The sequence below is a fragment of the Mustela nivalis genome, assembly GCF_964662115.1.
Source record: "Mustela nivalis genome assembly, chromosome: 7".
Classification (NCBI taxonomy): Eukaryota; Metazoa; Chordata; class Mammalia; order Carnivora; family Mustelidae; genus Mustela; species Mustela nivalis.
The window spans coordinates 8,770,415-8,795,331 of NC_139026.1; the positions used below are offsets into that span (position 1 = coordinate 8,770,415).

At 55.1% G+C, this 24,917-nt stretch overlaps 1 protein-coding gene across 3 annotated transcripts; it reads left to right on the forward strand.

Moving 5' to 3' along the window:
- Window positions 1-4,515: 4,515 nt before the first annotated feature.
- CBX7 (chromobox 7) lies at window positions 4,516-24,755 on the forward strand. 3 transcript variants are annotated; one of them, XM_082740089.1, is made up of 6 exons: window positions 4,516-4,817; window positions 6,986-7,029; window positions 13,899-13,964; window positions 18,341-18,407; window positions 20,936-21,287; window positions 21,633-24,755. In XM_082740089.1, exons 1-6 carry the CDS (start codon window positions 4,749-4,751, stop codon window positions 21,785-21,787), a joined length of 753 nt encoding a protein of 250 aa, XP_082596215.1. In that variant the 5' UTR covers window positions 4,516-4,748; the 3' UTR covers window positions 21,788-24,755. The 3 variants fall into 3 exon arrangements, with proteins under 3 accessions (XP_082596215.1, XP_082596217.1, XP_082596216.1); XM_082740091.1 differs by having other exon boundaries at window positions 21,215-21,287; XM_082740090.1 differs by lacking the exon at window positions 13,899-13,964 and having other exon boundaries at window positions 4,524-4,817.
- Window positions 24,756-24,917: the final 162 nt, after the last annotated feature.

The following is a 24,917-nucleotide window of genomic DNA, read 5'->3' on the forward strand; positions in this document are numbered from 1 at the left end:
CTGGTACAGTGTTTAATGGAAATGGGGATTGTGACCATCCTTGCTTTGCTATCCTTTTCAAGGAGAATGCTTTCAATATTTCCCCATTAACTAGGATATTTGCCATAGGTTTTTTGCAGATATCTTTACCAGGATAAAGAAATTCCCTTGTATTCGTAGTCTGCGACACATTTTAACCAACTGAGCCACCCAGGCGTCCCTCTGCGACACATTTTAAAACAAACAGACGTTGAACTCTTCCTGCATCTATGGAGATGATCATGTCTTTCTCCTTTAACTTTTAAGGTGGAAAATTACATCAACTGATTTTCAAACGTTAAGCCAACCTTGCATTTCTGAACAAGACCTAATTTTCTCACAAGGCAGTATCATTTTGCGATACTGCCGGATTTGGTTTGCTAATGTTTTGTTTAAGATTTTTCCATCTAGGGCGCCTGGGTGGCTCAGTCATTAAGCATCTGCCTCTGGTTTAGGTCATGATCCTGGGGTCCTAAAACAGAGCCCCACATTGGGCTCCCTGCTCAGCCGGGAGCCTGCTTCTCCCTCTCCCGCGCTTCCTGCTTGTGTTCCCTCTTTTGCCATGTCTCTCTCTTTCAAATAAATCTAAAAAAAGAAAATAAAAAAAGAAAAAAAGATTTTTGTGTCTATATTCACGAGAGACATTGGTCTATAATTTTTTTGCACTGTACTTGTTACAAAGCATTGGGAAGTATTCCCTCTTTTTCTGGTATGCGGAAAAGTTGGAGTGAGACTGGCATTATTTCTTCTTTAAAGAACTCATAGGTGGGAGTGCCTGGGTGGCTCAGTGGGTTAAAGCCTCTGTCTTTGGCTTGGGTCATGGTCTCGGGGTCCTGGGATCGAGCCCCGCATCAGGATCTCTACTTAGCAGGAAACCTGCTTCCCCCACCCTCTCTGCCTGCCTCTCTGCAGATCTCTGTGATCTCTGTCTGTCAAATAAATAAATAAAATCTTAAAAAAAAAAAAAAGAACTCAAAGGTGAAATTTTCTTTGTGTGAACATTACTGATGATTGATTCAATTCTTCTAATGGTTATGGGGAGGTCTGATGCTCGGTTGGCACCACGGGACATCGGGGGGGCATCAAGTTGCTAGAATATCAAGATGTTTCATACCAGCTTGTACAAAGCCACCACTCCCAACCCCCCAAGTGTGTGTGTCAGATTTCCCAGACCTTCTGATGACACACAGATTAAAGCATTAATGCCTGACATGGCCAGAGGTCTCTCGGACTCTGCTCAGTGCTAAGGTCCATCCCTGCTATGAACCCTCAGTGTTCTGTTGTTAGATTCATTGCTCCCACGACTATGGATGCTCATTCAGGTTTTCTTTTCAGTCCGTTTTGGTAAGTTATGTTTTTTTCTAGGAATTTTCCCAGTTCATTAAGATTTTTAAGCTATTGTCATAAAATTACCCATAATTACCTTTTATCTTTTCTTTCTCTCAATATTTGCAGACTCTCGGGCTTTTTGTTCCTGACACTGGTTAATTGTGCCTTCTTTCTTTTTTTCTTGATAAATTTCACCAGAGGTTGTCTGTATGATTTGTGTTTTCACAGAAATAATTTTTGGTTTTGCTGATCCTTTTCATTGCCTTCTGCTCTTATTTCCCTCTGTCTTTCCTTCTGTTTTCTTCGTTTTACTTTACTGTTCATTTTCCAGCTTCTTGAGATCGGCACTTACTACTTTCAGCATTTTCGCTTTTCTAATATAAGCATTAAAAGCCATAAATTCCCTTTAAGTCATGCTTTAGCTGTGTCCTGCAATTTAAAAAAAAAAAAAAGATTTTTTTTTTTAAGATATTTACTTATTTGACAGAGAGAGAGAGAGAGAGAGAGATCACAAGTAGGCAGAATCCCAGGATCCTGAGCTCATAGCCCGAGCTGAAGGCAGAGGCTTTAACCCACTGAGCCACCCAGGCACCCCAAGATTTTATTTTTAAGTCATCTTCACACCCAGTGTGGGGCTTGAACTCATGACTCCAAGATCAAGAGTCGCAGGCTCTTCCAACCCAGCCAGCTAGGCACCCCTGCAGTTTTTAATATGTGATGTTTCCATCCTCATTCAGTTACAATATAAAAGTATAATTTCCATAGGATTTCTTCTTCCATCGGTTATTTAGAAAAATACTTCTGAATTTCCAAACACATGAGGCTTTTGAAGTTATCTTTTTGTTATCAGCTTCTGGCTTGTGTTGTGGTCAGAGGATGTACTCTCTGATTTCAAACTGTACAAATTTCTTGAGATTTGCTGTCTTTGTAAATACTCCATATGTAATTCTGGAGTTGTCACTGCTGTGTTCTATGAAAGTCCAATAGTCAAATTTCTTAGACTCTTAGTGAATATATTTGTTTCTTCTACCAATTACAAAGGGGTGTGTTTTTAGGTCTCCCACTAGAATCGTGGATTTGTCTATTTTCTGTGTAGCTCTCTTCATGTTTCCTATATTTTAAGATTATGAAATTTGCACACAAATTTGAAATGGTTCTATCTTTCTGGTGAATTGCATCCTTTTCATTATGAAGCGACTTCCTTTATCTCTAGCGAGGGTGTTCATAGAAGTAACTTTTCTTTTTGCTGATCCTTTTCATTGTATTCTGCTCTTATTCCACGCTGAAATAATAATCCCCCCTCCCCAGTATTAAAGGAGCTAGAAGAGCCTTCTTTTCATTAGCCTTGGCATAATGTAGTTTCCTGTGCATTTACTTTCATCCTTTCAGTACCCTTACATTTTGGGGATGTCTCTTGTGGATGTCTCTTCTAAATTGCATGGAGTTGCATTTTTATCCAGTCTGATAGTCTCTGCATTTTAATTACAACATTTAGCCCACTTGCATGTATGACTCCTAGCACATTTGAATCTCTATCTATCATCTCTTTGATATTTATTCTTCTCTCTGCTCTTGCTGATTTTAGGATTGATTGGGTTTATCTCCTCATTCTATTTTCCTCCTCTAATAATTCGGATAAATGTTATATGCTGCATTTCCATTCTTTTAGTTTATCCTGGTAACCACAATTTACATTAACTTGGCCAAGTCTAAGTGTATTTGGTATCTCCCCTTGCCTCCTGACAAACATAAGGACCTTAGAATCCTTTAGCCCCGCTCATCCAAGTTATATGCTATTGTTCTTGGGCATTTTAATTCTGTTTTTATCCAGGGGACATTGTTATTGTTTTATATCGTCAATGTTCATTGTTCTTTATTCCCTATTGCATCAGACCTCTGTCTGTGATCATCTTCCTCCTGTCTGAAGTTCTTTCGCTGGAATTTCCTTTAGGGAGGGAAAGGCTTAGTCTTAGCATTTGTATATATTATTATTTCTCCCCCCCTGGACAGATATTTTCACTGGGCACATACTTTTTGAAAGAAATTTGCACTGGGTACGTAATTCTAAGATGATGGTTATTTTCTCCCTGGACATTAGATAAATCATTCCAGTGCCTTCTGGCTCGCTTCCGTTGCTTCTGATAAAAAGTGGAGCGTAAATCTATCATTTCTTTTTTCTGTGCTCCAGACAGAGGCGTTTGGACTTTACTCTGAGGGGAATGAGGAGCTATGGGAGGTGTTTAAGCACGAGGGTGACCCAGTCAGATCTGCATTGGAGAAAGCGCTCTCTGGTACCCTGTGGACGCGGCTCCGAGGGGGCGGCAGCTCAGTGAGGAGGTTGTCGCTGCAGTTCCCGCGGAAAGGACGAGGGGTGTGCAGGGAAGCAGGGCAGGGAGGCAGGACTTGGGATCCAGACAGGTAGGCGGTGGGAGCGCGAGGGGCGCGGTGCCGAGCGGGCAGGAATGGTGGCGCCGGAGCGAAAACAGAAGGGGGATGGCGTGGGTGAGGCAGAGTCCGTCGAGGACCTCAAGATCCATTCATTCCACAAACAGTGGGACAACTATTATGTGCCGAACGCCAAGTGCGTGGCGGAAAAGCCCGCCCCCGCCACACCTGCTGCGAGTTACTGCCTAGCTGGGGGCCTCCGCACAGCCGCCCACGGACGGACGGACGGACGGACGGACGAACATGCAAGCGCCTGCTCAGGACTGGCCCAACCACGCCGCCTCCCGAGCCCGGACCCAAAGGCCTCGGTCCGCAGACGCGAATCTCGGCCGGCCCCGCCCTCCCGCCGCTCGGGGGTCCGCGCCCCGGCCCCGCCCGCTTCGCTGTGGGAGGGGGGACACATGGCCTCCGCGCTCGGCCCGTTTCTCATCGGTCGAACCGGGGCGTGTCGTTTCCGGCCTCCCAGAGTCACCGGGAGCGTTTTAAGAAACGCGTCTCGGTCTTGAGATTTCGTTCCGCCCCGACACCAAGCGACGCCCGCGCCAAATAAGTCCCGCGGAACGGCGCCGCGGAGGAGCAGCACGCGGCCCCCGGTTCGGCGGCAGGGCGGGGCGGGGCGCCATCGGGGGCGGGGCGGGGCCCTCGGGGAGGCGGAGGCCCAGGAGGGAGGGGCGTGACCTGCCGGGCGCGAGCCGAGCCCCCGCCCCGCCCCCTCCTCGCGCGCTCGCTTGCTCGCTCGCTCGCGCAGAGGAAAACGTTGCGCAGGTTCAAAAATGGAACGTCGGCGGCGTGAGGGAGCGCGAGGGGGTGTGCGCGCGTGCGCGTGCGCGTGCGCGCCCGGGCGAGGGTGACGGGGTCCCCGCCGGCCCGAGCATCGCGCGCCTCAGCCGCGGCCCCGCAGCTCCGCCCCCGGCCCGGCCCGGCCCGGCCCCGGGCCCGCTCGCCCGCCGCCCCGCATGGAGCTGTCAGCCATCGGCGAGCAGGTGTTCGCGGTGGAGAGCATCCGGAAGAAGCGCGTGCGGAAGGTGAGGCTGCCTGGGGGCGGCTCCCAGGACCCCTGTGGGGTCCCCTGTTGTCCCCAGCACCGTCCCTTCCACGCTGGCGGCGAGGGGGAAAGTGGGGGCGGGGGCCCAGGCTGCTCCGCGCTGCTGGGCTCGTCTCCCCAGTCTGTGCCTCAGTTTCCCCTGCCACCTTGTAGGACGAGTAGAATAAAAGTTGTTGCCCCGGCATCCTGGAGGCAGCTGAGCCCGCCAGAGCTGGAGGTTGGGGTCAGACTGTAGGGATCCTGAACGCCATTCTTCCTCAACCTCCCCTTATTCTAAATAAGGGGAGATGGAGGCCCAAGTTAAGGAAAAGGCTCGCTGGTGTGTTGGCGTCGGAGCTGGGTCTCGAACTCAGGACTCTGGGCTCGGTACCGAGACCTTTGAAGTTGGAGGCGGAGCTTCAGCCTCCTGCCTCTGAGGTCTAACTCTGGACTTCAACCTTTTCGGATCCCTTCTACCCCCACCTCCGGCTTTCTCCCCGTCTTGCAGCGCACACCTCTCTGGCTTCCCCACCCCAACTCTCAGCCCCGCCCGGCCAAGCTCAGTGAGGCCGCCTACAGCGCTGGGGCATCCTCTAAGCTCCTCCCCCTTCCATTCGCCTCCAAAACATGCCCTGCAATTGAAAGAGGCATCTGTTCCATTGGGTTCGGGTACCCGCGCCTCGGGGGTTCACACTTCCTGTGCACCTGTTTGCAGAGTGGTCTCCTCAGATGAGAGGTGGGGGATGGAAGCCCTTGGGGAAAGTCCTTCCGGCGCTCACCACCATCCTTTCCCCTTATCTCCCCTCTGCAGCCCTTTGGGAGGCTCCAGTGGCAGGGCTGGGAGGGGTCTTAGAGGTCACCGGCTCCTGTTTGACAGAGGCAGAGACTGAGACCCAGGCAGAGGAAATGACCTGGTCAAGGTCACACAGCAAGGCAGAGATGGGGGTAGAGCAGGAGCTCGAGTTGACTAATGGCTAGCTCATCTTTGGAGAGAGAAAACTCAGTCCTGGCATCGAGAGCCAAGGATGAAGGTCGAGGTGTGCCAGAAGCTTTTCCTTCTGCTGTGATGGGGTTGAACTCTTAGGGCTGCCCCTCCTCCTTCTCCCTTCCTCCAGGATTTCCTCGATTTTAATTTATTCCACAAAGCCCAATGCTTTCCACGCACAGTAGCCTAAGCAGATACAGTGGTTATCCTCCTTATGGTAGTGCCAGAAAGTGAAGGACATCATTCCTTCAGCTGTTCCCTCAAAATATATTTATTGAGGTTCTGTTATGTACCAGGCACCATTCTAAGCCCCAGGGAAGCAGACACCCCTTCCGTCATGGAGCCAGCATTCTGGCAGAGGAGACAAGCAATGAACAAGGAAATAAACACAGATGCCTTCCAAGGGGGGGCTGTGTGCTATGCAGAAGGAGAACTGGAAGGTGGGAGGGATGGTGTTAGAAGGGTTAGTCAGGGCGGGCATCTTTGAGGAGGTGACATATCTTGGTCTTAGAGTTCTGGTGCCCATGGTGTGGGACTGGAAAGCCAGGCCCCTGTCAATGAGGAAGGGAGGGGTCAGACTCTATTTTCTAACTACTGGAGAGGAGACCATCACTCCTGAAGGTGGAGACTTTGTCAGCCTTTTCCGGGGTCCTGCCAGGGTCTTTTGAGTTAAAAGCCCTAAAGTCATTTGCCTGTCAACCCCTGGGCCAGAGGCAGCCTCTCCCAGGAAAGCAACTGGTGGGGCTAGAGCCATTGGAAACATGCCAGTGAGGAATTTTCTAGAATTTGGAGAGTCTTCTGTTCGAAAAAGTTAGAGGAGTTATGGTCTTAGCCCTGGGACTCTGGGCACTGGATCTTTGGCGATACACGCCCCATGTGGCCTTAGTTTCCCCATGTGTGACATGGGCTCTGAGCTGCCACAGAAGCCCCAGAAATCTTTGGGGCCAGATGCCTTCCTGTGCTTTCACAGGAAGGACAATCTGGGGTAGTCATGCATCAGCCAAAGTTTGGGTGTCTCTGGGTTGGTGGGGATCTGGTGCAGAGTGAGCAGGGGGTGGAGTGTCCCTGGACTGTGTATGTCTTGGGGGAACATCAGTCTGCAGAAAGTATTGGGCCTTACTGTCCTGTGAGTGGTTGTTGGGGCAGCTGTGTATCTCACTGTGTCTGCTTCTCTCTCTTCCCAGGGTAAAGTCGAGTATCTCGTGAAGTGGAAAGGATGGCCTCCAAAGTAAGGCTCCTCTGTGTGTCTGTGTCTGCCTAACTGTTCAGTCTTCATTTGCCTTTTGCCTCTCTTCCACCTAGCTTTTAGCTCCAGCTGCTTTAGTGGCATTCGAAGCTTGATTAAATCTTCCTCTTCTCTGGGCCTCTGTTTCCCCTCTGCCAGCTGAGGGGCTAGAGGGACATGAGGGTCAGAGTGGGCCCCACTCTTCTCTCCTGCTGCCCTCTGGGTTGAGCTCCATCTTCTTGCTGGAGCCTCCCCTCCCCTCTTCTGGCTTTTCCTGGCTCCTAGGAGGGGAAGGCCCAGTATCTTGGCTTCAGAGATGGCTGCTGGCCAGGCAGAGGTAGAGCAAATACAGAGCTGAGTGCGGTTTGGGGGGCTGGATAAGACAAGTCTAGCCGGTGGGGCATGAATCCGCAGTACCACAGTGCTAGGGCCAGAGCCTGAGCCCACTTTGCCTTTGGACAGCACTCTGCAGTCTACCAAACAGGTTTCCATACAGCCTTGTAAAGTAGGTATGATGGTAATCTCTAAAGATGAGAACACATGCTCAGAGAAGGTAAGCACCTTGCCTTAGGTCACACAGCAAGTGGAGGCAGAGGTGGGACTTGAATTGGCCTCCCCAGTTTCGGGTATCTCCTCTATGCCTCCTCCATCTCAGAGTTGGGGGGTAGATTGCTGGGTCTAGGACCTCTCCCAGTGGCTCCACCTCTCCTGCTGAGGACCAATCAGGAACCTTCTTACTAACCAATCACCTCCCAACAAGGGGGTGGCAGTGGGAAGGAATGAACCAGTCGTGGGGCCTCTTCATTGGTTTGTGGGTGCCCTGCCTCCCTGCCCTCCGTGCTAGGGACTGACTCCTGGAAACCCCCGTTGCCCAGAGCATCTGCTGTGTGTGCCAGGGGCTTTCTGCCCTGTTTGTGTTGAGAGCTGACCTGGTCCTGGGTTCTGGGAGCATCTTGGGGGCCTGGCAGGGAGACACAGCAGAGAGAAATACAACCTGTGTTCCCTCAGGTTCCCGATCTGCAAAATAGACTCTAGAGGGCAGGCCCAGCTCTCCTCTCTTACGCTCCTTCCCCTTATGGGGTGCAAGTCCTGGGTGCAGGGGTTCAGGGCGACCTGCAGGCATCCTGAGGTCTGGCTTGGAGACTGGCCAACCTGAGAATGCGCTGGTCTACTCCTGCTGCCTCCCCCTGCCAACACCCTGGACCTGGAGGAGGAGCCCCTCCTCCTTGGGGCACATGAGAAGTGACGTTCTAGGCTGGGTGAAGGAGCAGGAGGAGTTGAGGCAGGGCTAGGAAAGGAAGATGCCTGGGGTGGGCAGCAGGAGCTCCGACCCCCTGGGTGTGCTCTCTCCCTTAGCTTCTGCACCGGAAGGCAATACATTGGAGCGTAATGACCAGCCTGTTGGCCTTTCAGGCACTGCTGGCGATTTTTCCTCCTCAAAAGACCCCAGCTTTTAAAAGATTTCCTTCTCTAAACAGAGGTATTATCAAGGAAAAGTTCCTTCTTCTGCTTTTTCAATCCCACATGGATATGTCTGCCTATCAGAGCTTTAGCCAGGAGAGAAGGGCCTAGCACTCCAAGAGCACTCCCTCATGTTTCTGCTGGCTTGAGCCCCTGGCCCTGATGCTGCTTGTTTCGTCATATGCTGAGGCCACCAGGTGGGCCCTAGTGACAGCCTCTTGTGACTCCCTGGAGGGGTTCTAGGAACTAGAACCAGATGATCTGGGGTACCGATGGCTTCCTTGCACTTTGGTCCTGGGTTCCTGGCTGGCTCACAGCTGTCCAGGTCCCCAACATGGTGGGGCCTCTGCTTCCTGATTTACAAGTCGGAATAATGAAGCCTCTATCACAGTGCTGTTGTGAGGACTGGGTGATGGAGATAGGTACCCAGTGCATTGTCAGATGGCCAGGCACTTAGGAAATGTTTGCTGTTAATGCGAAGTTAGACAGCTCAGCCTCTAGGTCTCCCTGCAGCCAGGAAAGGGATCTGGGAGATTCCATTCCTCATAGGAGCTCAGAGGAGGCTTAGAGATGGCTTAGGTCAGTCCCAGATGGTGAAACTGAGGCCCAAAGAGGGGAAACCATGATAAGACTATAACTTCCAACCCCATACGGTGTGGTACCTACTTCTGCCACCCACTGCATCACCCTACTTCACTGGGGAGGAAAATAGGTTCAGTTGGGGAAGAAGCAGAACCCCAGGCTCCTTTGTAATCCACTTGGGCTTTAGTCTCCCTCCCCACCTCAGGGGCCCTTGCTTGGAGAAGAGGCTGTGAAAGAGTGGGGGGAGTGGGTCGTTGGGCAGGCTGTTCCATGCAGGCCTGGGAGCCTTGGCTAGGGTAGTGCCAGCCTTGGTAGGGAGGAGAGTCAGATTCTCCTGCTCAGCAACACCTTCCTCTCCCTGATCAAGGAGGCTTATATTAAATATCAGAAAGCATAATTTAGATATATACTCACTCTTTGCCAGGCCCCTGTTAGACCATTACATGCTTTGCCCATTTTCTGTCCGCAGCTGCAGACAAATGACTGCCCTTCCTCCCCAGCAGATGGGGCAGAGGAGCTATCTTGTTTGTTCTGGAAGGTACAGCAAATTGCCCAGGGAGGGGCTGGGGGCACAGGGCAGAGGATGTCAAATCGTTAGTTCCAGGCTCTCTGACCCATACAGACCCTCAGATACCCTGCCTGCCCAGGACTGCCGTTCCTGCTTTGGAAATGCATTCCTTGCTTCTTTTCCCACTTGTGAATACGACCCCATCTTTTAGGGAGGACTGCCTCCGTGGAGATTTGGTAATGATATTGTCAGTGGGCATAGCAGGCTGCTAATCCATAAGCACCTTGTATGAGTCAGGCATTGGCCCATTTTTAATTGCCTCTTGGCAACCCATTTTACAGATGGGCACACAGAAATCTAGCAGAGGAGTCTGTGCCCAGGGTCAAATACAACTGGGATGATTTGCACTATGGTTTGCCTGATCCCAGGGCTCGGGGACTAGAGCTTGTGATACACCATCAGCTCTGCAACTGAGGATCTTTTGCCTGTTCCTCTCTTGACCATTCAGAAGGAAGTGCTTAGGCTTTGGAGCCAGACCAGGCTGCCTTTGAACCCTAGTTCTGTAGCTTTACAAAGCCCTCTACCTCTGCACCTCCATTTCTCCACCTGTAAAGTAAGACCATAGCTTTACAGGACCCTGTGGAAGGCTTGCCTGAGACAAAAGTTTCATAACCCTGTGCCAGGGACGGAGGAGGCGCGTCTTCCTCTTTCAACGCTGGGTTTGGGCAGCAGCAGCAGCAGAGTCCAGGGCTCTGGCCTGGCAGGTTTTCGCACTCCATTGTTACTGATTTAATTAACGCGTATTTGCTTTTATTATGTATCACACTAAGCTAAGTGCTTCACGTGGCTGAGCACATCTAATGGTCACTGAAGCCCCCAATACAGGGACCTTTGGTAGTCCCACTTCACGGATGAGTAAACGGACTAACCTGCGCACTGCCCCGCCCCTCAATCTCCGACCTGAGCGCGTCGCGCTGCTTCTCATTTTGGGGAGCTTTAAATCGGCCTGGGGGGACTGGGGCGGGCCTGGCTTTGGGGGACCCCGCCCCCTGCGCCGCGGGAGCCTGCGCAGCGCGGCTCAGGCGGGGCGGCCGGGAGCCTGTTTACCCGGTCTCGGGGGCGGGGCGGTCGGTCACGTGGCCGTGTTTACCTCGGGGCAGGCGCGATCCGTCCCCGCCCCCGCTCCCCATTGGCTGGCCTGGTAATCCGGGGCGCGCCCTCCTCCGTGCGTGCGCGCGCACGGCTGCTGCCCTGCAGGGGGCGGGGCGGGGCAAAGTAGGGCTCTCCGCCCCCCACGGAGCGCTGCGTTCCCGCCCTGCCCGCCAGTTGCTCTGCTCGCTCCACCCGCCCTGCCGCCCGCCCGTTGCACGCTCTGGTCCTGCCTGCGCCCAAAGCGCGTTTGCAGTGGCTGTGGCCCCTGGCTCCCCGCAACGTGGAGCGGTGTTAATGGCCTCCACTTTAGGGGGCGGAGATGTCCAGAGAATTGAGACCGTAGAGCAGACTTCCAACCATTCCTCTCCCACAGCATGGAGCAGGACCAGCCCTCCTGCTGCTTACATAGTCTGAGCCTGTTAACACGCCTCTTGGCCCTGTAACAATTCCCCCTGAATCTACTGAGCCTTTCTGTGCACCCACTGTGTGCAAGGTCCCGGTCAGACACAGGACATAGTCAGGCACTCTCCGTCTCCCAAGAACGTCACAGACCGGTGGGGAGCCAGATGCAGTGACAAGTGAGAGACCCAAAGGTAGACAGTGGCCAAGATTCAACAGTTCCAACCACAGACGGGCCACTTACTGTCTCAGGGACCTTGGCAAGATGCTTACCTCTGTGCCTGTTTCTTCATCTTTAAATAGGGTAACCTACCCTATGGGGGTTTTATGAGGAATAGATGAGTCCCGGCAGTGAGTGGTGCTCTTACCATGATGGTGATGGTGGCGATTCTTAAGATGAGGAAATTGAGGTCCAGCGAAGGTTAGGGACTTGCCGGGAACCACACAGCACCCACATCAACAAAATATGGGCAGGGCAGTGGGGAAGTGGGCAGGACAGAGAAGACTGGAACACTGTAGAGACATCTTAACAGCTAGAGGAGAGAGGGCGAGGCAGAGACAGGAGGAACACAAAATTCCTCCTTTCTTGTAACTCGTTACTGCTGAAGAAATCTAACCTTTGTTTTGCAAGAGGAAGTTCTGGAGTCTCTGCCAGTCTCTGGTTGCTTATACTTTGGGCTGTATGCAAAGTATCAGAAAAACCCGTTTCACTCTTAACCTTTCTTTAGGGTGAACAGAACTCTGCAGTGGCTTCTATATCATTCCCAGAGCACCCAGGGTGTGAGGCTGGGCACCCTGGAGAGGGCTTGCAGTCTGCCTGCCAGGATGCCAGCTGGATTCATCAGAAATTTTGGCAGGTGTCAATGCACCAGGCTGTGGAGAGCAGCAGAGGGGAGGGTGAATTCTGCAGGGAGCTTGAGGAGGCTGTCAGGGGAAGCTCTTAAAGGATGAGGAGGAGATCATGGAGGGACTGGCCCTCGGGTGGAGAGCACAGCCTGTAGAAGGGAGGCGTGATTGTGCCTGATCAGGCTGGGCATGGGGCACTTGGGTAGGGACTGTGAGGTCCTCAGGGCTCAGACCTTTGTTGCTGAGTGCACAGAGAGCCTGACACGGGGCCAACACAAAGTCGGTGTGAGGAAGTGCCGGTGGAAGGAAGGAGGAAAGGATTCTGTCCTCGGGTAGCTTGTTCTTCGAATCCGGATTGGACTACTGGTGGCTGTCAGTTTAAGATGAAGGTTTTAGCTCAGCGGGTTAGGAGACAGCAGGAGCAGGGTCTCTACCCAGCCTCTTCCTGCCTCCTAACACCTTCCTGATGATACCTGTTCACCTCCCTTGTTGCCCAGCAGAGCTGGGTGCAGCCTGGGCCAGAATCATAGTCCGTTGCTTTGGTGTTGTTTGTACATATACATGTATGCACATGAACATACTCGTGTTTATATGTTTGTACGTATGTTGTATATTCGAATATGTATATATACGGACACATTCAGGTACGTGTTTTAAAACTTTTCATTTTCCATTTATCAGCATCTGTTTATGGTGAGTGACCCTAGTTTTTCCATTTATGGAAATCATAAAGGGTTTTTTTTTTTTTTGGTAAGTTTATTATTATTTTTTTTTAGTAATCTCTACACCCAACATGGGGCTCAAATGCACGGCCCAGGACCAAGAGTTACATGCTCCTCTGACTGAGCCAGGGAGGTGCCCCTAAAGTTTGTTTTTATTTTTTTTTTAAAGATTTTATTTATTTATTTGACAGATAGAGATCACAAGTAGAGAGGCAGGCAGGGGCGGAGGGGGGGGGAGCAGGCTCCCTGCTGAGCAGAGAGCCCGATGTGGGGCTCCATCCCAGGACCCAGGATCGTGACCTGAGCCAAAGGCAGAAGCTTTAACCCACTGAGCCACCCAGGCACCCCTAAAGTTTGTTTTTAAAATAAAATTATTAAACAAAACAAGTGAGCCCCTTTCGAGGCAGACGTTAAGTAAATAGCGCAGGTGGAAGGAAGATGGCTTGAGCTATGAAGTGCTGAGCTGTCACTCCCCAGTCTGGCCCAACAGGGGGCGCTCTGTGGTCTGGGGTGGTGGAGGGTCCCCCTTCGAAATACCAAAGGGACCTGCCGTGGGATTGAGGCACCATTCAGTCGCTAGCCATCTACCTGGTTCCTGCTGCATGCCAGGCCTGGCAAGGAAACTTCAGGCCAGGCTGGGAAGGTACAGCTGTGTGCTAATGAGGGAGGGAGCAGCTCAGCCCAGTCAGCAGAGGCTGCACTGGGACCAGGGCTGGAAGGGTGGGCAGGGACAGCAGCCGGAAGCACGGAGCACTTCCTGTGCACCAGGCACTGTACTAGGCAGTTAGATGAACACGTTCAGCAGTACAAGAGTTCTTTACAGATGGGAAAGTGGAGGCACAGGGACGTTGAGTAAATCCTTCAAGAGCTGGGATCTGAAACCAGGTGGTCTGGTGCCAGTGCCTCTGCCCTTGACCACATGCTCAGGCTTCTCACCAAAAGGGAGCCCCAGGAGCAGTGCCTTGTACTTCGGAACATGAGGTCTAATTGGGAATTGGACACATTTCTTTGGAGGGTGGTGTGATTGGTACTCAGAATGAAGGGAGTTCTTATGTCGTCAGAGCCCCCTGACCTAGTCTGGGCAGCCAGGTACAGATTCTGTGAGTAGGTGGCAATTATGGGGGCCTAGACAGGGGTCGAGAGCCTGCAGGGAATGCTAGTGGGGAGCAGGGCAGCTTCTGACCTCCTGCTTCTCTCCCCAGATACAGCACGTGGGAGCCGGAAGAGCACATCCTGGACCCCCGCCTGGTCATGGCCTATGAGGAGAAGTAAGGGGGCCTCAGCCTGCCACTGGGGCTGGGCATGAGACAGGCTTTGAGGTTTCACATGGAGCCTACTGCTGGGTTGGCTCTGAACGAGGGGCATGGCCATGGGGTGGGGTAGGGGTTTGGCAGGGACAGCTGGGTCTAGTCTGCTGCTGGGAGAAGTCGGGTGGACATCAGGTCCCAGAGGAGCTGAGGGCCCTGGCTCCCTTTCCTGTTGCTGAGTGATGTTGGCCACTTCTCTAACCTCCCCACACCTCACTCTCTGCTAAAGTGGGCCATCCCTCATAACACTGGCTCTGATTCCCCCAAGGTAGGACTTTCAATTGCTGTGATGGGTATAAAAATGCTTTACAGAGCTGCCGCTGTGTGAGGGGCAGAAATGTCCTTAATGGGCAGTCATGACCTTGGTGACAGATCCGAGAGAGATTCTCCGTAGAGACTCTCTCACCAAGAGAAGGAAAGTCCAGTGGAAGCTTGAGAGAGGGGAGGGACTGTGGCTTTGGAGCAAGGATGTTTAAGTTCTAGTCTCTCCCACTTGGCCACCTCCCAGCTTAGTGGCCCTGGGCAAGGCTCCTCTGGGCCTCAGTGTCCCTTATCTGCTCGTGCTCTGCTCTGATTCCGAAGGTAGGTCAGTGATTGGCGGCTCCATTGAAGGGCAGTGGCGATGCATCTCAGGGGGGAGCTTTTGACAAAGTGTTGTTGCTCCTGATGGGGGAGTCTTTTGAGTCTAGCCACCCCCGTCTGCTGCAGGAGCCCCAGCTGTACTGACCTCCCTGCCAGCAGGCAGCCCAAATCCTTGTGCCTCTTCCCAACTGCCCACCCTTACAGGGCGGGATCTTTGCACAAAATCGTTTCCATTTGGCCCTTTACAGGAACCTCCTGAGATGGGGATGAGAGTCTCATCTGACAGATGAGGAAACTGAGGCTCTGGTGGCTAAGGAGCTTGTTGGGGGTCACCTCACAGCTGGGAAGCCGCCTACCCAGGGCTTCACCCGGGCCTCCCGAATCCCAGTCCTGGGCCTTCCCCTGCCCCTCCCTGCCCCCCTTCCCACTGCTTCTCTGCAGGAAGTGTCTCGCTGCCCATTCCAAGGGAAAGTCACCCCTGTTCTTCACTTTAAAAATTCAGGGTGTCCCCGTCCCAGAGCTGTTCTCTGGCTCCTGGGCACTTGGTGGGGCCTTGATCCAAAAGGACTGGTGCTGGGGACAATCCTGTGGAATGTCGTGGACTGCATGGAGGAGAGCGTCAGGCCGGTGTCCAAGTCCTGAATTAGAGTCCTGGCTCTGCCGCTCGCCAGCTGTGCGGCGGTGGGCAAGGTCTCCTCCCTCTCGGGCCTCATCCTCTTGATCTGTGGAGTGGGGACAGTCGTACTGACCTTGCAGGGCTCTCATGGGGAGCAAGGTGTATGAAAGCACTCTGTAGATCAGTGAGTGTAGGCACAGGTGTGCAAATTATCTCCCTGACGGTAACTAAGGCTCGTTCAGCAAGTCTTTAGTGAGGTTCTGCCATAAACCAGACACTGTCCCTGGTGCTGGGGACACAGCGAAGGATCAAAACCAACAAACATCCCTATTTTCATGGGGCTTGACACACAATAAAAAAAAAAAAACAAACAAACCAATAAGTGTGTATGATATCAGACGGTCATAACTGCTGCAAAGACAGGGTTGGGGGGAGGGGGTGGGGGAGGGGTGCAGGGAGCAGTGGGATGGTTAGGCGGGGGTGTTTGACCAGAGTCCTGAGGGAATGAGCCCAGCAAGTATTTTAGAGAAGAACATCCTAGGTGAAGAGAACAGTCTGTGCAAAGGCCCTGGGGTGAGAGCCAGTGTTTAGGGAACAGCACAGAGGCAAGTGTGGCTCTGAGTGTGACTGGCTGGAGTGGTGTGAGTTGAGCGAGGTGTGGGAGCTGAGGCAGGAGTAGGGCAGCTGAAGGAAGGGGGCGCACAGCTCAGGGAGTGCCTCATAAGTCTCGCTGGAGGATTTGGATCTTACTTTGAATGAGTCAAAAAATGTAACAGTTAAGGAACAAAGGAAGAGCTTGGAGACTTAGAGACCCACTGTGTGACTTTTGGCTTACTTCTCTCCCAGTCTTGGTGAAGAGGGGTAAAAGAGGGATGACGTCCCTTTAACCCCTGCCTTGGAGGGTTTTTTTTATTTTATTTTATTTTATTTTTTAATTTTTAAAAAAAATTTTAAAAGATTTTTGTTTATTTATTTGTCAGCTAGAGAGAGACAGTGAGAGAGGGAACACTAGCAGGGGTAGTGGGAGAGGGAGAAGCAGACACCCTGCTGAGCAGGGAGCCCGATTGTGGGCTTGAGCCCAGGACCCTGGGATCATGACCTGAACCGAAGGCAGATGCTTAACCAACTGAAGCTCCCAGGCACCCCAGTCTGCACCTTACAGGGTTTTAAAGAGACTCAGAAGGAGTCTGGCCAGGGGGCTCCTCTGTGGGGTCCCGCCCGCAGGGAAAGGCTGAGAGGGCACGCCTCGTAGGTTGCCACTGCCCTGCAGCCCTGGACATTGACGGGCAGGATCCAAGGCTGACAGAAACCAGGCCCTGGGTGGTGAGTCTGGATAGAACAGACCCCTTCCCCGTCGTGCACACGCACACACGCATGCACACACGCATGCACACTGCAGGTTAGAAACCAGGGTCATGCGGCCTGGGCTCCGGGCCTGCCCTGCTGGCCCTGGCTGGACCCTGGGCCTGACCCTCACTAGGCCTGGAGCCTGGAGCTCAGCGGCCGACGCTGTCAGAATTTTGGCATTGGGAAAGTGACTTAACCTCTCTGTGCCTCAGTTTCCCTGACGCTAAGGTGAGGAGAGTAACTGCGGCTCCCTCACAGGGCGGCCGTGAGGGGGAGGTAGAGTGATGCCTTGTGCAGAGTGTCCCGTGTGTGGTGATCGTCAACACCACCGTGGAGAAGTTGTAGACGTGCCACCATCCCTGTTCCTTCCCCTCCAGCTCTCCCTCTCCCCGTCTTCCTCCTCTTCCTCTCTTCTTTCTACCCCTCTCTCTTCCACCTCACTTTATTATTTCACTTGCCCGCCCCCCATTTTGATAGATCCCAGGGATCTCTCTTGCTTCTCCCGAGAGCCCTGGTGGCCAGGGGAGAAGGGACCCTCTTGCTCCAGACGAGGACACTGAGGTCCAGAGGGGAGGTGACTGGCCAGGGTCTCCCGTGGGTCAGAGTGGAGCTGGGCCTGGAACAGGGGGTCCTGGGGGGGGGGCCAGCAGCGGCTTCTCAGAGAAGAGTCTCACCCTCAAAGGCTGGCAGGTCAGTCCTGGCAAGCTGAGTGGCTGGTGTCACAGTGTGATCAGACGGCTGGCTCCTGGGCCCCAAGGTGGGCTGACCCCACGGGGACGGTGGGAGGGCCCAGTGCACAAGGCGCAGCTCCCCAGGAGGGAGGAGGGCTGAGGGAGAGGGCGAGGGGTGGAAACAGCTGCCCCGGACGGGCTGGACTCCCAGAGCTCAGATGGAGAGACCGCCTGGGGTCACACAGCCAGGAGGGGAAGTAGGGGTGCACCCCCGGCCTCCACATTCTCTCAGCTGCCCACATGGCCTCTGCAGTGGGGGCCACAGAAAGTGGGGCGGAATGAAATGAAATTGGCAGAATGAAAATGGCTCTGAAGTTTTCACCACCTCCAGCACTGCTGTCGTTGGAGTCTCTGTTGTGTTGTCTCGTGTGTGTCGTGTGTGTCATGTGTGGCTTTGTATGCATCCTCGGGTTGTGCCTGTGCGTTTGGGATGTGGGCAGGGCCCCCGGCAGAGAGCCTGGCATCCACTAGGGACTCAGTACAGGCGAGTTTCTCTCCTTTTCCTCAGCCAGATGATACAGGCGAGAGCCTGTCCTCTCCACCTGGGTCACGCACATCCCAAAGGGGGAAAGACCTGGGCAGAGCTTCATTACATGAGAACCATTCCAAGTCCCAGCAGCTCCCCCGGGGTCACTGGAGGCAAATTTGATTGACAGGTTTCTGTACCCCTCTCCCAAGAGTGGGAACCGATCTGTGTTGTTTTGGGGGCTGTACCCAGTGGTATGGAGAGCCGAGTTCTGGCATGACTCTGGAGCCCAGTAAACACCCACGTACTTTCGGAGATGTCACCCAAGTACCCCCTCTGCAATTGGGACCAGTGGCTGTGCCCCCGCCCTTTTGCCAGATGGGGAGACTGAGGCCCTGGGATTTGAACATGGGACCCCACCGTTACGGTGTAAAGAGAGTAGTGGGGAGGAGTGCCTGCCCTAGGATTAGGGGGTGATGTATGGCGGGTCCCCCTTTCCCTGTAGACTGCAGAGCGCGAGGAGGAGCGGACGCTTCACTTTCCCTTAAATGTCACCCGTGTTTGCTTTTCTTCTGCCATCTGCTTTGCACCCCAGGGAGGAGCGAGACCGAGCGTCGGGGTATAGGAAGAGAGGTCCGAAACCCAAGCGGCTTCTGCTGCAGGTAACCCCGTCAGCCTTGGTGCCCGCCCACAGGTCCCCTGTACCCCCGCCCCCGCCGGTCTCCCCCGCCCCATGCACTTGCACCAGCCAGTTGAGCTGGACCACTTGCCCTCCTTGCTCTGCTCAGGGCACTGTGGGGTGGGGGCGCTCAGTGGGTAAGTCTCTGTGGGGGGAGGGAGGGAAGGAAGACAGCCTGGGTGGGAGGTGCTGTGGGGCTCAGGGGAGGGTGGATATATGGCGGATGGGAGCCTAAGATTTCGAAAGCTTAGAATCTTGTAAATAAGCCTTTATGAGGCTCAAAATCCCCCAAACACAAAATTGTAATATTTGGGGACCTCAGAAACATAGACTTTAGAATTGAGGAAACATGGGAGCCTGGGATTTTAGAACCCAAGGAAGGGAGACTCAGAATTCTGGAACTGTTGTCATGGGATGCCCTAGAAATGGGGAATTTTTGAGGAAGGGGAAACCTACAGGGTCCCCTTTTCCAGTCCTCTGCCACAGGTGGGCATCTAGACTCCGGGGCACCCCAAGTTACCCAGGTCTTGGGGCCACTTTGCTGACTTCACTGCTTTGCTTGGAAAGTGGATGGAGTTAGAAGTGAGGTGATTTGAGGCAAGTCTCTGCCCCTCTCAGCTTGAACTTTCTCATCTGTAGAATTGGGATGATGAGTGTACCTGCTCTCCTTAGTTGAGTGAGGTTCACCCAGGGGTTTGAAGCCGAATGATAAGGCTTCTTGGTCTACACACAGTGTGAGCCACGGCCAGTCTCCTGCCCACTCTTGAGTGTGGATCACCTGAGGTTTTGGGCAGAAAAGATGGGTTTCCCTTCACGCAGTGGGCATTTTCCGTGGGGTTTGGTGTGAATTGGGTCCCAGGATGGAAGGTAGCATCCCTGCATCAGACGTCTTGCCCAAACTTAGCAACTTAGAGCAGTGAACACTCAGCGTGTCACACAGTGTGATTGGTCCGGAGTTCAGGAGTCCTGTAGCTGCTGCTTTAGTGACTCCAGTTCGGGTTACGGTCGTGATGTCAACCAGCGCACGCCGTCTGGAGATTTGGCCGGAGCGGAGCGCTCTGCGGCCGAGGCGGCTATTCACGTGCCCACCAGTCAGCTCTGGTTGTTGACAGGAGGCCTGGTACTTTACACATGGACCTCTCCAAGGGCTCCCTGGTGGCCTCACGGTGTGGCCACTGGCTTCCCCCAGAGCGGACGATCCAAGAGCAAGAGCAAGGGAGAAGCACAGTCTTTCATGGGCCAGCTTCACGAGCCCCACGGCACATCACCCGGGGCCCGAGGGGATGTGGGGTGACTTCCTTGAGGGGGGCCTTGCTGGGGCCCCGTTGGGGGCTGGCCACTCTGGTTTCTTCATCGTCTCACTGATGAAGAAACAGGCTCTGGGGGGGCCAGGAATTTCCCCAGGGTGTCACAGCCTGGTCTGATCCCGGGGACTCCAGGATGCCTGTTCGGAGCTGCAGTCCTCTCTTGGTGAGGTGGAGAAGGGCAGAGAGCATCGTCTTGCAGGGTTGGAGGAGTTTACTGGGCTCGAGATGGCTGCCGAGCCAGGCTGAAGAAGCAGGTTTAGGTAACGCTGCAGTGGGACAAGCCCTCCCAGCCTTGCAGCACTGTCCTGACCCCTGCCCTGCAGCCCTCCTCCTGGCCCGTAACACCCTGCACCCGGGGCCGAGTGCTAGGCCTACGCAGGCAGGACGGGAGACTGGAGCCTGTGGGTGTGATCTCTGCTCCCAGCTGGGGAGCGTTTGACCTACAGGCCCCATCTCACGGCCTTACTCTCTTCCTGGGGGCTTTGGCCTCTGGTGACAGGTGGCAGCAGAAGGTATTGTCCCGGAGGGACCCGGGCCTTAGCACCAAAGATCTTCCTTGGATTTGTGCACAACTTGGCCCGAGTCAGTGAGACAAATCCTGGAGACAGAACTGCAGCCCTCCGGTGCTAGAACACGTGTCCTCCAGCCCCATCTTAACCAGAGTGAGAGGTGGCATCTCCAGAGGGCTGTGCTGCGGCTTGGGGCCGAGGAGTAGCCCCTGGGCTGCGGGCAGAGGGCAGCCAGTGCCATGTGCCCCCCTTGGGGACTTGCCCAAGAATCTCAGGGCATCCACGTCACACCATCTCCTTGGCAAGCTGGCTGTTTCAGCCCTGGGGGTCCTTTAGTAGGCAAACATACCTTCCCCGTGATGAATAACTCCGTAGTTTATCTGCTTCATAAATCCAGATTTGCTTTTCTTGGCCAGTTTTCAATTTGTCCTCTGGGATGCTCTCCTACTGTGCAGCTTCTGTCCCTGAGCCCTCTGCTACCCCCCAGGGAGATGCGGTGGCCCCAGGCCAGACCTGAGGCTGGGGCTGGTCAGAGGTGGCTTTCTGGGCGGGGTTGGTGGGGCTGGGGTAATGGCTGGCTCCGGGCCACGGAACACAGGGAAGGGCACTCCAGGCGGGAGGAACAGCATGAGCAAAGGCGCGGCAGCGGCGGGGAGGGCAGGGCTGACCCGCCGTGCCCTGGCTTGCCCCCGCAGCGGCTGTACAGCATGGACCTGCGGAGCTCCCACAAGGCCAAGGGCAAGGAGAAGCTCTGCTTCTCCCTGACGTGCCCACTCGGCAGCGGGAGCCCTGAGGGGGTGGTCAAGGCAGGGGCGCCCGAGCTGGTGGACAAGGGCCCCTTGGTGCCCGCCCTGCCCTTCCCGCTCCGCAAGCCGCGCAAGGCCCACAAGTACCTGCGGCTCTCACGCAAGAAGTTCCCGCCCCGCGGGCCTGACCTGGAGAGTCACAGCCATCCACGGGAGCTCTTCCTGCAGGAGCCAGCAGCCCCGGACGTCCTGCAGGCGGCCAGCGAGTGGGAGCCTGCTGAACAGCCCCCCGAGGAGGAGGGTAAGGTGGCCCCTCGCCCCCGCCCGGAGCCCCTGAGAGCTGGGGAGGTCCCTGGAGTCGGCAGGTCCAGCTGCTGCCATGCCCAGAGAGGGCCCAGGGCGCTCCCGAGGCCACCTAGCCTGTGGGGCGCTGGCACCGCCCTGGCCCTTCCTGTGACCCTGCTGCGGCGGTCACAGGCAGGGAAGACAAATGCAGTGACCTCCTCCTCCTGGGTGTCCAGTCTTGAGCCAGGCCCAGAGCTGGGCGGGCAGGGGTCTGCATGCCGCCCCCACTTCCTGCTCCCGCCCTCCCAGGGCTGCGATCAGGGCCGTCCTCAGCGCCATCTTTCTCCCGTGCCTGCCGCAGATGGAGACCTGGCCGAGGGCCCCCCTCCTTGGACTCCTGTGCTCCCCCCAAGTGAAGTGACAGTGACCGATATCACCGCCAACTCCGTCACGGTCACCTTCCGCGAGGCCCAGGCGGCTGAGGGTTTCTTCCGGGATCGCGGCGGGAAGTTCTGAGTCATCATTTTTACTCTTCCTAAACTGTTTGCTTTTGGGCTTGGGGTGGGGACTTCCAGAGATGGGGAGGGGTTGGGGGCAGGGTAATTATTTTATTTAAAAAAATATGGAACAGGAGCAGGGGGCAAGATCCCGACGCTTTCCCACCACTTTCCCGCCACCTCGCCCCCTTTCTCTGCGCCTGACATTTACAGAAAGGCTCGGTGGTCTGCTTTGGGGGCGGGGCTGGGGCGGCCTGGCATTGCCCTGCCCGTCAGGCTGGAGACCGGGCCTCCTGTTCTTGGATGCTTCCCTCACCGTTCTCTAGAGACGCAGCAGCTGGTCCCAGGAACCAAAGGAGAATGGGAGGGCCCAAACCCTCTCCCTTGAGCCCCCACTCTTGCCTTTCTGGGTGGTTTTCCTTTTCCTTTTTGGGGGTGGGGGGGTCCTTATTTTTAACTTTCCACTCCAGCTTTGTGGTGGGACATGGAGGCTGGCTTTGACCAAATATGACCTGGTCAAGACGAGGGGGCAGGAGGAGGCCTTTGAGGTTGTGGGGTACATCCCATGCCCTTCCTTGGGGGTGGCTGCCAGCTGAGCCCCTTCTCCCCGGGAGCCCCCCGACCATCACCTGGCCTGTGAGAAACACTCACGTGCACACCCGGCCACACGGGCGTGCACACACAGCCCTGGGATCCCGGGACCCGAGGCATTGTGTCTGCAGACACGCACAGTGGGTCTTGCAAACCTCCTGTTTAGAAACCCCGACCTGGTGAATTGTGGGGTGAATCCAAGCGCCTCAGAACTTGTCACGGGCAGCCCACACTTTCTAGCCTTGCTCAGCACGTCACAGGACGGGGTCTCTCCCGACACAGTTTGCTCGCAGCTGTCCGCACAGGGCCAGGTGGCCTCCGAGGCTCTGGGCATGCGGTGCGGGGCTGGGACTTCACCCGGCCAGCTGCAGGGGTGCCGAGGGTCAGCACAGGCTCTGAGGCACTTGGGCCCCGTCCTTCCTCCCCTGAGGGGCTCTCGTTTTCTCTGACTCAGGTGACTTTTGAACCCTACCCACTCTTCGCTTTTGCTATCCTCCCAGAGAGGGAGGGAGCATCCCACCACCTTCTCAGGGCAGCCTTCGACTCCTGAAACCCTTCCTCCTTCCCTTCCACGGCCCCTCCCCATTCAACCTAAATGCCACAGCCTAGAGTGACCTAGTGTTCCTGCAGGGGAGGGGACCTCTGCCATGTCTTCCTGCAGTGGGGCTGCCCTGGATGGTGGGTCAGGCTGTGCATAAGCCCAGCCAGCAAGGGGCTGTGCCTGCCAGAGGAGGGGCTCTTGTCTGCACAGATGTGCCCTGTGGCCAAGAGTAGTTTCCCAGGTCATGAGGAGGGGCTGTTCCCCTGCCCCTTCTCCAGCCCAGTCAGGGAGAAGAAGCCAGGTGGGGCTGGGCACCAGGGAAGCAACAGTAGAGGCCGCCTCCCTCCACTTCCCCCATCCTGAGTTGGGGCACTAGGCGGTGGGACCTGCCCTCTCCCAGGGCCCTCTCCCCACTCTGCTTTGTCCTGAGGAAGTCAGCAGAATCCTGCTGAGACGGGGATAGGGCCATTCTTCCCCCAGACCCCTTCTTCCCAAGTTCCCAAACCAAAGACAGCCTGGACCCCATTTTTGTTTGGGGTGCCCTGCTGGCAAGATTCCTAAATCCCTGAGTCTATCTCCCCTTCCTCCTTAATCCTTCGTTGTCCAGGGTCAATTCAGTGCTTCCATTGGGGGGTGGTCCCCTCTGGTGGTTCCTTCCAGCCCAGGAAGTTGACTCTAGAGGAGTATATGGGGGCGGACCAGGGAAGGGGGCAGCAGAGTTACCCCTGCTCCCGCCCCATCCAGCTGTGAGACCCTGGGTCCCGGAAGGGCAACTTGGAGTTGGGGGTCTCTCCCAGGACATGGGCTCCCAACAAACGTGAGGGTGGTGGAGTGGAGGTGGCCCAGCGGCAGGGGCAGGGGGTCCTCTCTGATCGGAAAGCTGTTGGCCGTGGCTTTGGGGCTGGGCTGGCAGCATGCAATAGAAGGCCTACAGCCCATCCCCCAGGGGATGTGGGACCTTGTCCTGCCTCTTGGGCTCTTTGAAAGAGCTGTTTGTGCAATTGGGGGTGGGGGGGCTGGGGGCCATTTGTGGAGTGAGACAGCTGACTTTCTCTCTGCTGCCGCAGGACAGATCTTGCCTCTTCCTCAGTCCTTTGTGATGCACAGGGCATCCCGCAGCTCAGAGAGGGCAGAACCCTGTGAGCCGGGGCTCCCCACTGCTCCCCAGGACGGAGACTTCAATGAGGGGCTGGGTGTGGTCTTGCAGACCTTTGTCCAGCCCTGAGCGTCCCAGCGGGGCCTGGGACACTGAGCTCCCACCCTACCCCACCCCTCCCCAGAAGGCCAGTACTCGCCCAGGTGGGGGCGCTTAGAACGAGTGGGACAGCCTGTCCTTCCCTCCCCAGCCCCCCGCCCATTTTGAATGTAGAGAGCCTGGGTGGTACTTGCCTCTTGCTGTGGCATGGGGCCAGGAGAGGATTCCCCCACCCCTGGCACGGCCACTTGCCATGCCCAGCCGAGCCCTGACATCCCTCCAGGGGGATGGTCCCATGGCTGACTCCCCACCCGCAGGGGGAGGCGCTGTGCCCGTGGGGGGTGGCTTAGCTTCGCTTCCGAAGCAGCCGGCCTGGCCTCCACATCTCAGCACAAGAACGCTGCCTTTGCACAGAATGAGCATCGAGCTTTGTTCAGACAACGTGAATGTATTTGGGAGGGTTGGGGGTGCGGGCTGATTCCAAGCACATGCCTTTTCCGAGTGTGTGTGTGCTGGGAGGGCTAGAGCGGGTGCAGAGCGCGGTTTATTTTTGTACTGATCTTGGTAAGAGACTGTATAGCATCTATTTATTTAGATGATTTATCTGGTAAATGAGGCAAAAAAATTATTAAAGATACATTAAAGATGATTTTGAAAAAAGCTCTTGCACTCGAGCCTTCGCTTTTGACAGTGTCACAGCCGGGCCTGGGGAGGAGCGCCAGCCAGCCCCCAGGGTGGCAGCCTGGGACAGAGGTCCCAGGTCCACCAGTTACCGACCATAATCTTAGGCCACAGCCCATTTCCAGAGCCCTCCAGATGTAC